General features: G+C 39.0%; 1 protein-coding gene across 6 annotated transcripts in view; it reads left to right on the top strand.

Moving 5' to 3' along the window:
* STAG1 (stromal antigen 1) overlaps positions 1-12,483 on the top strand; it is a 398,006-nt gene that overhangs the window by 314,628 nt on the left and 70,895 nt on the right. For all 6 annotated transcript variants that reach the window (XM_050779584.1, XM_050779585.1, XM_050779588.1 and 3 more), the window contains 2 exons: positions 24-94; positions 3,853-3,940. In XM_050779584.1, coding sequence (XP_050635541.1) covers positions 24-94; positions 3,853-3,940 — 159 coding nt within the window. The remainder of the gene's footprint in view (positions 1-23; positions 95-3,852; positions 3,941-12,483) is intronic.

The raw sequence follows: 12,483 nt of genomic DNA, 5'->3' as shown, positions 1-12,483 counted from the left end.
GTGATGTTTCCTTTTTTTTATAGGGAGAAGAAGCTGATGATGATGATATTTACAATGTTCTTTCTACATTAAAGCGGTTAACTTCTTTTCACAAGTACGTTATTTTATTTAAAGTAAAAGCAACGAGGTGGCTCATGCCTGTAACCCCAACACTTTGAGAGGCCGAGGTGGAAGCCAGGAATTGGAGACCAGCCTGGCAAAACCCTGTCTGTACAAAAAACACAAAAATTGGGCATGAGAGTGTGCACCTGTGGTCTCAGCTGCTCAGGAGGCTGAGGCAGGAGACGCAGGAGAATTGCTTGAACCCAGGAGGTGGGGGTTGCAGTGAGCTGCGATCGCGCCTCTGCACTCCAGCCTGGGCAACAGGCTGTCTCAAAAAATAAATAAAGTAAATGTAGTAACCCAAGTGTGCAGGCACAGAGCTATGATCCCAGCCACTGAGGAGGTTGAGGAAGGAAGATCACTTGAGCCCAGGAGTTCAAGGCTGCGCTTGATCATGGCACTGGCCCATGATAGTACCTGTGAATAGCCACTGCACTTCAGCATGGGCAGTATGGTGAGATCTGATCTCAATAACAACAGAAAGATAAAATAGATTCAGTGAATGACATGTAACAGCCAGCACACAGTGACTGACTGTTGTGTTTGACATTAATAACAATGGGAATTTTAGGCCTGGTGTGATGACTCACACCTATAATCCCAGCATTTTGGGAAGCCAAGGGAGGTGGATTGCTTGAGCCCCACGAGTTTGAGACCAGCCTGGGCAATAGGCAGATCCTATCTCAATTAAAACAAAATAGATGTTTTTTTAAAAATGGAAATTTTAGAGGAATATTGAGATGTTTTTCCTTTATTCGGATTTATCTTGATGATTATATAATTTATGTTTTGCTATCACTGAACTACTTTTTTTTTTTTTTTTTTTTTTTTTTTTTTTTTTTTTTTTTTGACACAGTCTCACTCTCTTGCCCAGACTGGAATGTAGTGGTGCCATCTCGGATCACTGCAACCTCTGCCTCCCAGGTTTAAGTGATTCTTATGCCTTAGCCTCTCAAGTAGCTGGGACCACAGGTGTGCGCCACCACGCTCAGCTACTTTTTATATTTTTAATGGAGATGGGTTTCACCATGTTGTCTAGGCTGGTCTTGAACTCCTGACCTCAAGCGATCCACTGGCACTCGACCTCCCAAAGTGCTGGGATTACAGACGTAAGTCACTGTGCCTGGCCTGTCATTTAATTACTTAAGGTATAATATGTATTTACTATAATGATTTAGCTGTCATTTAATGTAATGAATATATACTGTAAAAGTTTAAGCCCATGAGTATTTAACAAATTAGACAGGCTTATTTCATCAGCTAGAGTGCTACAGGTAATCCCAGCACTCTGGAAGGCCGAGGCAGGTGGATCATCTGAGGTCAGAAGTTCAAGACCACCCTGGCCATGGTGAAACCCCGTCTCAACTAAAAATACAAAAAATTAGCCGGGCGTGGTGGTGTGCGCCTGTAATCCCAGCTACTCGGGAGGTCTGAGGCAGGAGAATTGCACGAACCCAGGAGGCAGAGGTTGCAGTGAGCAGAGATCGTACCATTGTACTCCAACCTGGGCAACAAGAGCAAAACTCCATCTCAGAAAAAAATAAAAAGAAAGAAAGAAAATCTGGAGGACAGTTGGGCTTATATTGGTCAAAGGATATAAAATTTCAGTTAGGAGTAATAAATTCAACCCATCTGTTGTACAACATGGTGACTATAGTTAAAAACAATGTGTTATATTCTTGAAAATTGCCAAGAGAGTAGATTTTAATATTTTTATTTTTTCAAAAAAAATTTTTGTGACAGAGTCTTGCTCTCTCACCTAGGCTGGAGTGCAGTGGCACAATCATGGCTCACTACAGCCTCAACTTCCTGTGTACAAGGGATCCTCCTACCTCAGTCTCCCAAGTAACTGGAACTACAGGAACATGCTACCACACTGGGCTAATTTTTTTTATTTTTTCTAGAGACAGGGTTTCGCCATGTTGCCCAGGCTAGTCTTAAATTCTTGGGCTTAAGCAGTTTTCCTCCCTCGGCCTCCTAAAGCGCTGGGATTACAGGCATGAGCCACTGCACCCGACTAAGAGTAGATTTTAAGTGTTCTCACCACAAGAAAGAAATGATAAGTGTGTGAAGTAATCGATATGTTAATTAGCTCAATTTAGTCATTGCACAGTTTATACATATTTCAAAGCAACATGCTGTATACAATAAGTATATACTAATTTTTATTTGTTAACATAAAGGACAAAAATAAATAAGATTTTCAGGAAAGTCATGAGTTACTCTTGTGAGCTTTTTTCCTGAATTGTTCCTGTATGCTTGGTTATTGTGTTCTTACTATGTCAGTAGAACAGGTGAATTTGAATAAGGAAGAAAGATTCAGATCACTGAAATTTGTGTTGTCAAATTGTAATTTTCACTTCCCTTGTAATGAGATATGCCGGTCTTCTCCATGAAGAAAGGACAAAAAGAACTTTGTTGTCCAAAGAGAGTTTGAATATAGTTTTTACACTGATCAGTACTTCAAAATTAAAAATCAGTTTCCAAAATCTAAGTCTTTATATACAAGTAAATTTTTTTAGAATTCCCTAGAAAAGCAAACTTTTATTAAAAGAAAAAAAACTGTCATTTGAAAACAGAAGTTACTAGTGTCAGAATGACTGTTTTTAGTAGTAGAGCTCATGAGAATATAAAAATTTACCATTATCACATTCATAAGTCCTCAGCCCAAGTAAATAGCTATAGTGCAGTTTTTGAGCTTTCCCATTTTTCCTTTCCTTTGTCTTTATCTCCATTTTGGGAATACAGATCTCTCTTTCAAAAATATGCGTGTGGTTTTATTTTTAAATTGTAAATGGAGTTCTTTAAAATGTACTTTTAAATAGACCTGACGTGGTGGTGCACACCTGTAATCCCTGCATTTTGGGAGGCCAAGACGGGTGGATCTCTTGAGTCGAGGAGTTCAAGACCAGCCTGGCCAACATGGTGAAACCCCATCTCTACAAAAATATAAAAATTAGCCAGGTGTCATGGCACACGCCTGTAGTCCCAGCTACTCAGGAGGCTGAGGCATGAGAATCTCTTGAACCCAGGAGGCAGAGATTGCAGTGAGCCGAGATCTTGCCACTGTACTCCAGCCTAGGCGACAGAGCGAGACCCTGTCTTAAAAAAAATAAAAATAAAACAAAAAAGGTACTTTTATATATACAATAAAGGGAGTTTATCCATATATGGAATAGAATGTGAGCTTAAACCACGTGGTAGAAACTTTGAGTTAAATATGTGAGGTTTTGTTTTTGTTGATTTCTTTAATACATTCTTAGAATCATCTCTTTTTATTTCCTTTTCCTTTCTGCCTTTCTTTCACATTTGAGCATTTAATGAGCATTCCCTTTATGGAAATGAAAAAAATTTTTTTTTTTTTCCTGAGACAGAGTCTTGCTCAGTTACCCACACTGGAGTGCAGTGGTGCAATCTTGTTTCACTGCTCTGTGTCCTGGGTTCAAGTGATTCTCCTGCCTCGGCCTCCCAAGTAGCTGGGACTACAGGCATGCACCACCATGCCCAACTAATTTTTGTGTGTGTATTTTTAGTAGAGACGGGGTTTCACCATGTTGGCCAGGCTGGTCTCAAACTCCTGACCTCAAGTAATTTGCCAGCCGTGGCCTCCTAAAGTGCTGGAATTACAGGCGTGAGCCACTGTGCCCAACCGAAATGAAATTATTTTATTTTTCCATTCATTTGAACTGAGCTCAAATTTAAATTTCTTTCCATTCTAGAATAAAACAAATGCATTTTTGTTTATTTCAGTGCACATGATCTCACAAAATGGGATCTCTTTGGTAATTGCTACAGATTATTGAAGACTGGAATTGAACATGGAGCCATGCCAGAACAGGTAGGAGTTTATTGATATTCCTTCTGTATGACTCTAGAAAGTTAAGTTTTTCTGAAGTCATATGATTATCAGAAGCCTTTTATAGAAAATAGTTGATAATTCTTAGGGCAGCTGCCTCTTTTGAGAGAATTATTGCTATAGTAATTGAATATTACTGATAAGTATATTATATCGGCTTATGTGTTAGAGTAGAAAAAATTGAAAACTTTTGCTATAACATACCGTAAAAATGTTAATGTTAAGGTAGACTTTGCTCTCTTAGGAAAAATACCATTAATATCTATGGCAGCAATTTTAAAACTTTCAGTTTATTCATTATGTAATGAAAATTGATGATGGGTATATTCCAGCCCTGTTCTAGGTATTAATCACATTAAGCATGGCTTAGTTTTTATATTAGAACCATAAATTAACATGGCAGCCTTTAATAGACTTTAGACCTTTGTACACTCATATATACAAGTTAGAGTAGAAGGGGCAGGAATTCAACAAATTTTGCCTAATCTGAAAAAGACTTCAGTAGAATAATTACTCTACTTGATACAGTATGAGAAAGGAAGGAGTTATTTTGTACACTGTAGACATTCATGTAGACCAAAATATCAACTCCATCATTAAGTGTAGGTAGTATTTAGGGGTTATCTCATTCATTTCCATTTGGTAATATAGAATGCTTAGATGATACTTTATTGCTCTAAAGCAGTAAGAATTTCAACAGATAAAATAATAATCTTATATTAAAAGTTAATCATGGGCTGAGCGCAGTGGTTCATGCCTATAATCCCAGCCCTTTGGGAGGTCAAGGCAGGGTGAATCACCTGAGGTCAGAAGTTCGAGACCAACCTGGCCAACATGGTGAAACCCCATCTCTACTTAAAATTTAAAAATTAGCTAGATGCAGTGGCATGCGCCTGTAGTCCCCAGCTACTTGGGAGGCTGAAGCTGGAGAATCGCTTAAACCTGGGAGGCAGAGGTTGCAGTGAGCCAAGATGATGCCACTGCACTTCAGCCTTGGCGACAGAGTGAGACTCTGTCTCAAAAAAAAAAAAAAAAAAAAAAAGTTAATTATGAAAACAGTACTTTATTATTGCTGTGATTAATTCATTTGAATTGCATAACATTAGTCATTTTCTTGGTCCCCACAAATGTCCCTGATTATGTTAGGCATTCTTATTGTAGTTTGTGAAAAGACACTAAATATTTTACCCTGTCTTTTTTAAAATGTGTTGCTGACACCAACTTCCCATCCTCTCTTTATCTCAGACCAGCAGCCTAAATAAAATTCACTCATATTTTCAAGCCATGCTTCTAATTTGAAAGTGAATGAGAGAGTTAAGATATTCTTTTTATCCTTTTCTCTTTCTCCAGGTAGAGAATAAGTGTACATCTCTGTTTCATCTACTGTATCAAAATTTTTAGACTTACCATACCATCATTATTGTCCTAGTACTGACTCATGACAGCTTCACAATGTTGTCTTCTATTGTTATTTTTGTTTTCTGTTGCTTATGTTCATTGCATATGTCTTATTTCCTCCATTTTTATTGTTGGATAAAAGAGCATACTTATGTGACATTAAAAGTTTTGTGGCTTTAGGGGCTGGGCGCGGTGGCTCACACCTGTAATCCCAGCACTTTGGGAGGCCAAGGTGGGCGGATCACAAGGCCAGGAGTTCAAGACCAGCCTGGCCAATATGGCGAAACCCTGTCTCTACAAAAAATACAAAAATTAGCCGGGCACGGTGGCGGGCGCCTGTAGTCCCAGCTACTCGGGAGGGTGAGGCAGGAGAATCGCTTGAAGCCAGCAGGCAGAGGTTGCAATGAGCCGAGATTGCACCACTGCACTCCAGCCTGGGTGACAGAGCGAGAGACTCCATCTCAAAAAAAAAAGGTTTTGTGGCTTTAAGTTTGTTAATTTCTTAAACACATATTTTTAACCATGTGTTTGAAGTTTGAGTGCATGACTCAAATATGACTAGATTGTACTCTTGTTCATTTTAGCAGCTCTGATAAATATCTCTTAAGATACTGTTGAAAATACAGAAATTCTATATTTAACCACTTCTTTTTTGTTTGTTTGAGATGGAGTCTCACTCTGTCACACAGGCTGGAGTGCAGTGGCGTGGTCTCTGCTCACTGTGACCTCTACCTCCTGGGTTCAAGCGATTCTTCCACCTTGTCCTCCTGAGTAGCTGGAATTATAGGCCTGCATCACCACGCTGGGCTAGTTTTTGTAGTTTTAGTGGAGATGAGGTTTCCCCATGTTGGCCAGGCTGGTCTTGAACTCCCGACCTCAAGTGACCTGCTTGCCTTGGCTTCGCAAAGTGTTGGGATTTCGGGCATGAGCCACTGCACCCAACCCTCAACCACTTCTTAATACAACCATGCAAGCTCACTTTTTAAGGTTCCAGCTGTGTGCTTACAATAAGAACTCAGAGAAAATACCTTTTAGAGCAGGGGTGCTGAAGAGCTACCAAAATGTTGATTACTGTTGACCCTCAGTTGTTCTTAATGTTTTGAAGATACCTTAAAACTTTCTAGCTGTTTGGGGAGACTACATTGTCTATATGCTTGACTTTTTTTTTTTTTTTTAACGATAACCAGTTCAACTAGAAGTTCCTAGTGCCTTCCTTTACTGAGTTGTTACACAGGCATACCTCATTTTAGTGTGCTTTGCTTTATTGCGTGGTTTTTTTCAAATTGAAGGTTTGCGGCAACCCTGCATCAAGCAAGGCTGTCAGTGCCATTTTCCCAAAAGCATATGCCGACTTAGGGTTTCTGTGTCACATTTTGGTAAATCTTGGTTATTTCAGACTTTTTTGTTAGTATTAAATCTGTTATGGTGATTGGTGATCAGCAGTCTTTGATGTTTCTATTGTAATTGTTTTGGGGCACTATGAACTGTTCCCACATAAGATGCTGGACTTAATCCATTAATGTTATGTGTGTTTTGACTGCTCCATGACAGGCCCTTCCCTAATCCCTTTCCCTCGCAGGCTCCCTATTCCCTGAGACAAAACAATATTGAAATTAGGCCACTTAATAACTCTACAGTGTTTCTTAATGTTCAAGTGGAAGAGTCACACTTCTCTCATGATTCATGACTGCTAACACAGCAAAAGAAATTTTTACTTTCAAGCCTTAATTATTTAAGAAAAAAACATTGCATTAAGTCTTATGGCTGCCATAGAAAGTGACTCCGCTGATGCGTCTGAGAAACTTTTGGGAAGGATTCACCATTCTAGACGCCATTAAGAAATTCGTGATTCATGGGAGGAGGTCCAACTATCAGCATTAACAGGAGTTTGGAAGAAGTTTATATCAGTGTTCATGGATGACTTTGAGGGGTTAAGACAAGTAAAGAAAGTCACTCAGATGTAGTGGAGATAGCAAGAGAACTAGAATTAGAAGTAGAGCCTGAAGATGAGCCTGAGTTGCTGCAATCTCCTGCTCAAACTTGAAGAGATGAGGAGTTGCTTCTTATGGATAAGCAATGAAAGAGATGGCATTTACTCCTAGTGAAGGTGCTGTGAACATTGTTAAAATGACAACGAAGAATTTAAGATATTACATAAATATAGTTGATAAAGCAGTGATAAGGGTGTGAGAGGGTTGTCTCCAGTTTTGAAAGAAGGTCTGTGAAGAAAATGTTGTCAAACAGCATCAGTGCTGCAGAGAAATCTTTTATGAAAGGAAGAATCTATCGATACAGCAAACTTCACTGCCATCTTGAGAAATTGCCATAGCCACACCAACCTTCAACAACCACCCTGTTAAGTCAGCAGCCATTAACATTTGAAGCAAGATCCTCCACCACTGAAAAAATTATGACTCACTGAAGAGTCAGGTGATCATTAGCATTTTGTAGCCATGAAGTATTATATTTTTTACTTAAGCTATGTACATTGTTTTTTCAGACATAATGCTATTGCACACTTTTATATGCATTGCGAAACCAAAGGTTTTGTGACTTGCTTTATTACAAAATTTGCTTTTTTGTGATGTCTGGGAGTAAACTTGTGCTATATCCAGGGTACGCCTGTGTATTTGTGTTATTTTTTTCCCCTCCTAGTGATTTATCTTTTATCATACCAGTACTGTTTTAACCATTATAGTTTTAGAATATGTGGAAGACTGGCCAGGCATGGTGGCGCATGCCTGTAATCCAAGCCTTTTGGGAGGCTGAGGCAGGCAGTTCACATAAGGACAGAAGTTCGAGACCAGCCTGGCCAATATGGCAAAATGCTGTCTCCACTAAAAATACGAAATTAGCCGGGCATGGTGGCACGTGTCTGTTATCCCAGCTACTTGGGAGGCTGAGGCAGGAGAATCGCTTGAACCCAGGAGGCAGAGGTTGCAGTGAGCTGAGATCACGCCATTACACTCCAGCCTGGGCAACGAACAAAACTCCCATCTCAAAAAAAATTTTTTTTTAATATCTAAAAAGTAAAAAATATGTGGCAGACCAAAAAGAAATTACCTATTCTAATAATTTTTTAAAAATAAAATTATAGAAATGTTACAGAAAATTCACCTAATCCATTTTCAATATTTTCCCACGTTTCTGCACTTTATATTATTTTATATTATATTATATTATTTATTATTTACATTTCTGCATATATATTATATATGATAATCATATAATATATGTATATAATTTTCATATATACATATATGTATATAATATGTGTATATATATTATATAATATATAAATATACATATACTATATAATTATATAATATACATATTTTATATATGTATATATACGTTATATATACAAATATATAGTATATTATAAATACAATGTGTGTGTTACATATGTTAATATGCATATGCAAAATGTATATTAGGTCAGGCATGGTGGCTCATACCTGTAATCCCAGCACTTTGTAGACCAAGGTGGGCAGATCACTTGAGGTCAGGAGTTTGAGACCAGCCTGGCCTACATGGTAAAATCCTGTCTCTACTAAAACTACAAAAATTAGCCAGGTGTGGTAGCATGTCCCTGTAATCCCAGCTACTTAGGGGGCTGAGGCACTTGAATCACTTGAACCCAAGAACAGGACCTTGCAGTGAGCCGAGATTGCGCCACTGGACTCCAGCCTGGGTGATAGAACGAGATTCGGTCAGAAGAAAAAAAAAAAATGCCACAACTACCTGAACCTTTAACAGTTTTTTTTTCAGCCTAGGACCCAATGCAGAATAATACATTGCATTTAGTTGTTATTTTGTTTTTGTCTCCTTTAATCTGGAATTGTTTCTGAGCCTTTATGTTTCATGACATTTTGAAGAGTATAGACTAGTTATTTTACAGAATGTTCTTACTTGAGTTTTGCCTGATCTGCATGTTTAAATTTTAGTTTCACTTTCTTGGCAGGACTACTACATAAATGATATTTTGTCCTCAATGCATCACATCAGGTGGCATGTGATGTCAGTTTGTTCATTATTCATGTTATTAACTCTGATCACTGACTAAAGTGAGGTCTGCCAAGTTTCTCCTATGTAGTTACCAGTGTCCTTTTTAATTACTGAAGTGAGCTGTAGAAGTATTATTTAAAACTATGTAATAATTCTGTTTCTTATCAGACTCTGACATAATAGTTTTAGTATCCATTTATGATCCTTGCCTGATTCAGTTATTACTCTCCTGGTCACAGAGTAGTGACTAAAATGATGATTTTCTAACTCTGTTGTTTATTTTGTATTTCTTAGTTGGCACTGTATGGTAAGGAAGAACTTTCCTTTCTCCTTTCATTTATTCATTCACTCATTCACTTTTTACAATTTTAAATTCCTTTAAGAAAAATTGGTATCACTGTAGACTCATGGATACCTGTTTTATTTGAGAAGTTTTAAATCAGTACTCTTGTTTTTTATTTTGGTTATCAAATTGTAGCAGATTTGGCCAGTGGGAGTTCCTTTCAATCCAGTTCCTATGTACTTTAGAAAGGTCAGGCTTCGTGGCCCATGCCTGTAATCCCAGCTACTCAGGAGGCTGGTGTGATCTTTGCTCACTGCAACCTCCACCTCCCAGGTTCAAGTAATTCTCTGCCTCAGCCTCCCAAGTAGTTGGGATTACAGGTGCCCACCACCACGCCCAGCTAATTTTTGTGTTTTTAGTAGAGATGGGATTTCACCATCTTGGACAGGCTGGTCTTGAACTCCTGACCTTGTGATCCACCCGCCTTGGCCTCCCAAAGTGCTGGGATTACAGGCATGAGCCACCAAGCCTGACCTTTTTTGTGCTAATGAATTATTTTTAATCTGTGAAAAGTACTGAAAGTTACTGCAGTTCTGTAACAACAATAATCATCAGCTTGTGAAAACCACACATTTCAGAATTTATTGTAATATCTCTTATGCCCACTTTTGTAGAATAAAGTCAAGATATATTTAAATTCTTTCTATTCTGTGACTTTGTTCCTATTTTCTGTTGGTATAGTTTTAAATTTAAATGTCATCTCAGATGACCTCTAAGAAAAATAATTTTTTTATTTTATTTTTTTCATGAAACCATTTGGAAGATGAAATATTAATTTTCTGGAAAAATACTAATTTTCTGCTGTATAGTTTCTACAACCCTCAGTAGATTCTAAAAATGGAAAACCAATCGAGCATTTACAGGTGTTTTTGTAAATAGTATTTGCTATAGAACAAAATTGTGTGACTACACCCATGAAAATGAAGTGTAATCATATATCACTAACTTTGGGCCTCTCAAGTCATCAGGATAGAAAACTTTTATTTTGCTCTTATTATTTACTAGGTACTATTTTAAACTCTCCCCTTGCCTGCCCAAGCTCGAGTGCAGTGATCTCAGCTCACTGCAACCTCCACCTCCTGGGTTCAAACAGTTCCCATGCTTCAGCCTCCCAGGTAGCTGGGATGACAGGCATATGCCACTGTGCCCAGCTAATTTTTGTATTTTCAAGAGATTCTCATGCCTCAGCCTCCCCAAATAGCTGGGATGACAGGCATGTGCACCATGCCCAGCTAATTTTTGCATTTTTAGTAGAGATGAAATTTCACTATGTTGACAGGCTGGTCTCAAGCTCCTGACCTCAAGTGATCCACCCACCTTGGCCTCCCAAAGTGCTGGGATTACAGGAGGGAGCCACAAGGCTGGTGACTTTAAGTCTTTTACATTTAAGTCTTTTTAAGTTTTTACATTTATTTCATTTTAAGTCTTTACATTTGTTTCAAAATATCATTTTCGTTTTGTTGGTGATGAAACCAAAGATATTAAATAGCCTTAGGTCACATAGCTATGGCACACCACTCAAATCCAGGTTTTTAAATTTTTTTCATTGTCTCTTCCCATTTTCTGCTACTAATGTGTTGTTTATGATAGCTTGCACTACTCTTCCACTTTACCCATGTCTTCTAATGTTGGCGTTATGGCAAACTTTTTATTTTAAAACAGAGTCTTGCTCTGTCGCCCAGGCTGGAGTGTAGTAGTGTGATCTCAGCTCACTGCAGGCAACCTCCACTTCCCAGGTTCAAGCAATTCTCCTGCCTCAGCTTCCCAAGTAGCTGGGATTACAGGAGCCTGCCACCACACCGAGATAATTTTTGTATTTTTGGTAGAGAGAAGGTTTCACCATGTTGGCCAGGCTGGTCTTGAACTCCTGACCTCAGGTCATCTGCCTGCCTTGGCCTCCCAAAGTTCTGGGATTCCAGGCGTGAGCCACCATGCTCGGCCAGCAAACTCTTATTTTTTGTATTTATTTATTTACTTTTTTTTTTCTTAGGCAAGGACTTGCCCTGTTGCACAGGTTGGAAGGCAGTGGCACAATCACAGTTCACCGCATCCTCTACCTCCCAGGCCCTTAGCCTCCCAAGGAGCTGGGACCACAGGTCTAAGCCACCACACCCCAGCTCATTTTTTAAAAGACATATTTCATAGAGATGGGGTCTCACTGTGTTGCCCAGGCTGGTTTGGAACTCCTGGGCTCAAATGGGATCCTCCCACCACTGCCAACCCAAATACTGGTATTACAGTCATGAGCCACAACACCTAGCTGTATTTATCTTTTTTCGGATATCTTTTTATGTGTTTTAGTGGCAATTATGGGGAGAGATTAGATGTTAGTATTTAATACATCATCATGAACTAGACATGAACACATTCTTCAGACTGAATGTAATGTAGGGGGTGAGTTTCAATGTGGCCACATTTTGGCTGGGCACAGTGACTCACAGCTGTAATCCTAGCATGTTGGGAGGCTAAGGCAGGTGGATGACTTCAGGCCAGGAGTTTGAGACCAGCCTGGGCAACATGGCAAAACCCCATCTATACTAAAAATACAAAAATTAGCTGAGCATAGTGGCATGCTCCTGTAATCCCAGCTATTCGGGAGACTGAGGTGGAAGAATCACTTGTACCTGGGAGGCAGAGTATGCGGTGAGCCGAGATCGTGCCTTTGCACTCCAGCCTGGGTGAGAGTGTCTCAAAGAAAAAAAAAAAGTAGTCACATTTAAGCCAATAGCGGTTATTGGTTTTTGGATAGATTGTGACTTATTATTTATTTACTTTT

The sequence above is a fragment of the Macaca thibetana genome, chromosome 2 (assembly GCF_024542745.1).
Source record: "Macaca thibetana thibetana isolate TM-01 chromosome 2, ASM2454274v1, whole genome shotgun sequence".
NCBI classification, from domain to species: domain Eukaryota; kingdom Metazoa; phylum Chordata; class Mammalia; order Primates; family Cercopithecidae; genus Macaca; species Macaca thibetana.
The sequence above is the reverse complement of the archived record's forward strand: the minus strand, read 5'-3'. Positions and strand labels throughout refer to the sequence as shown.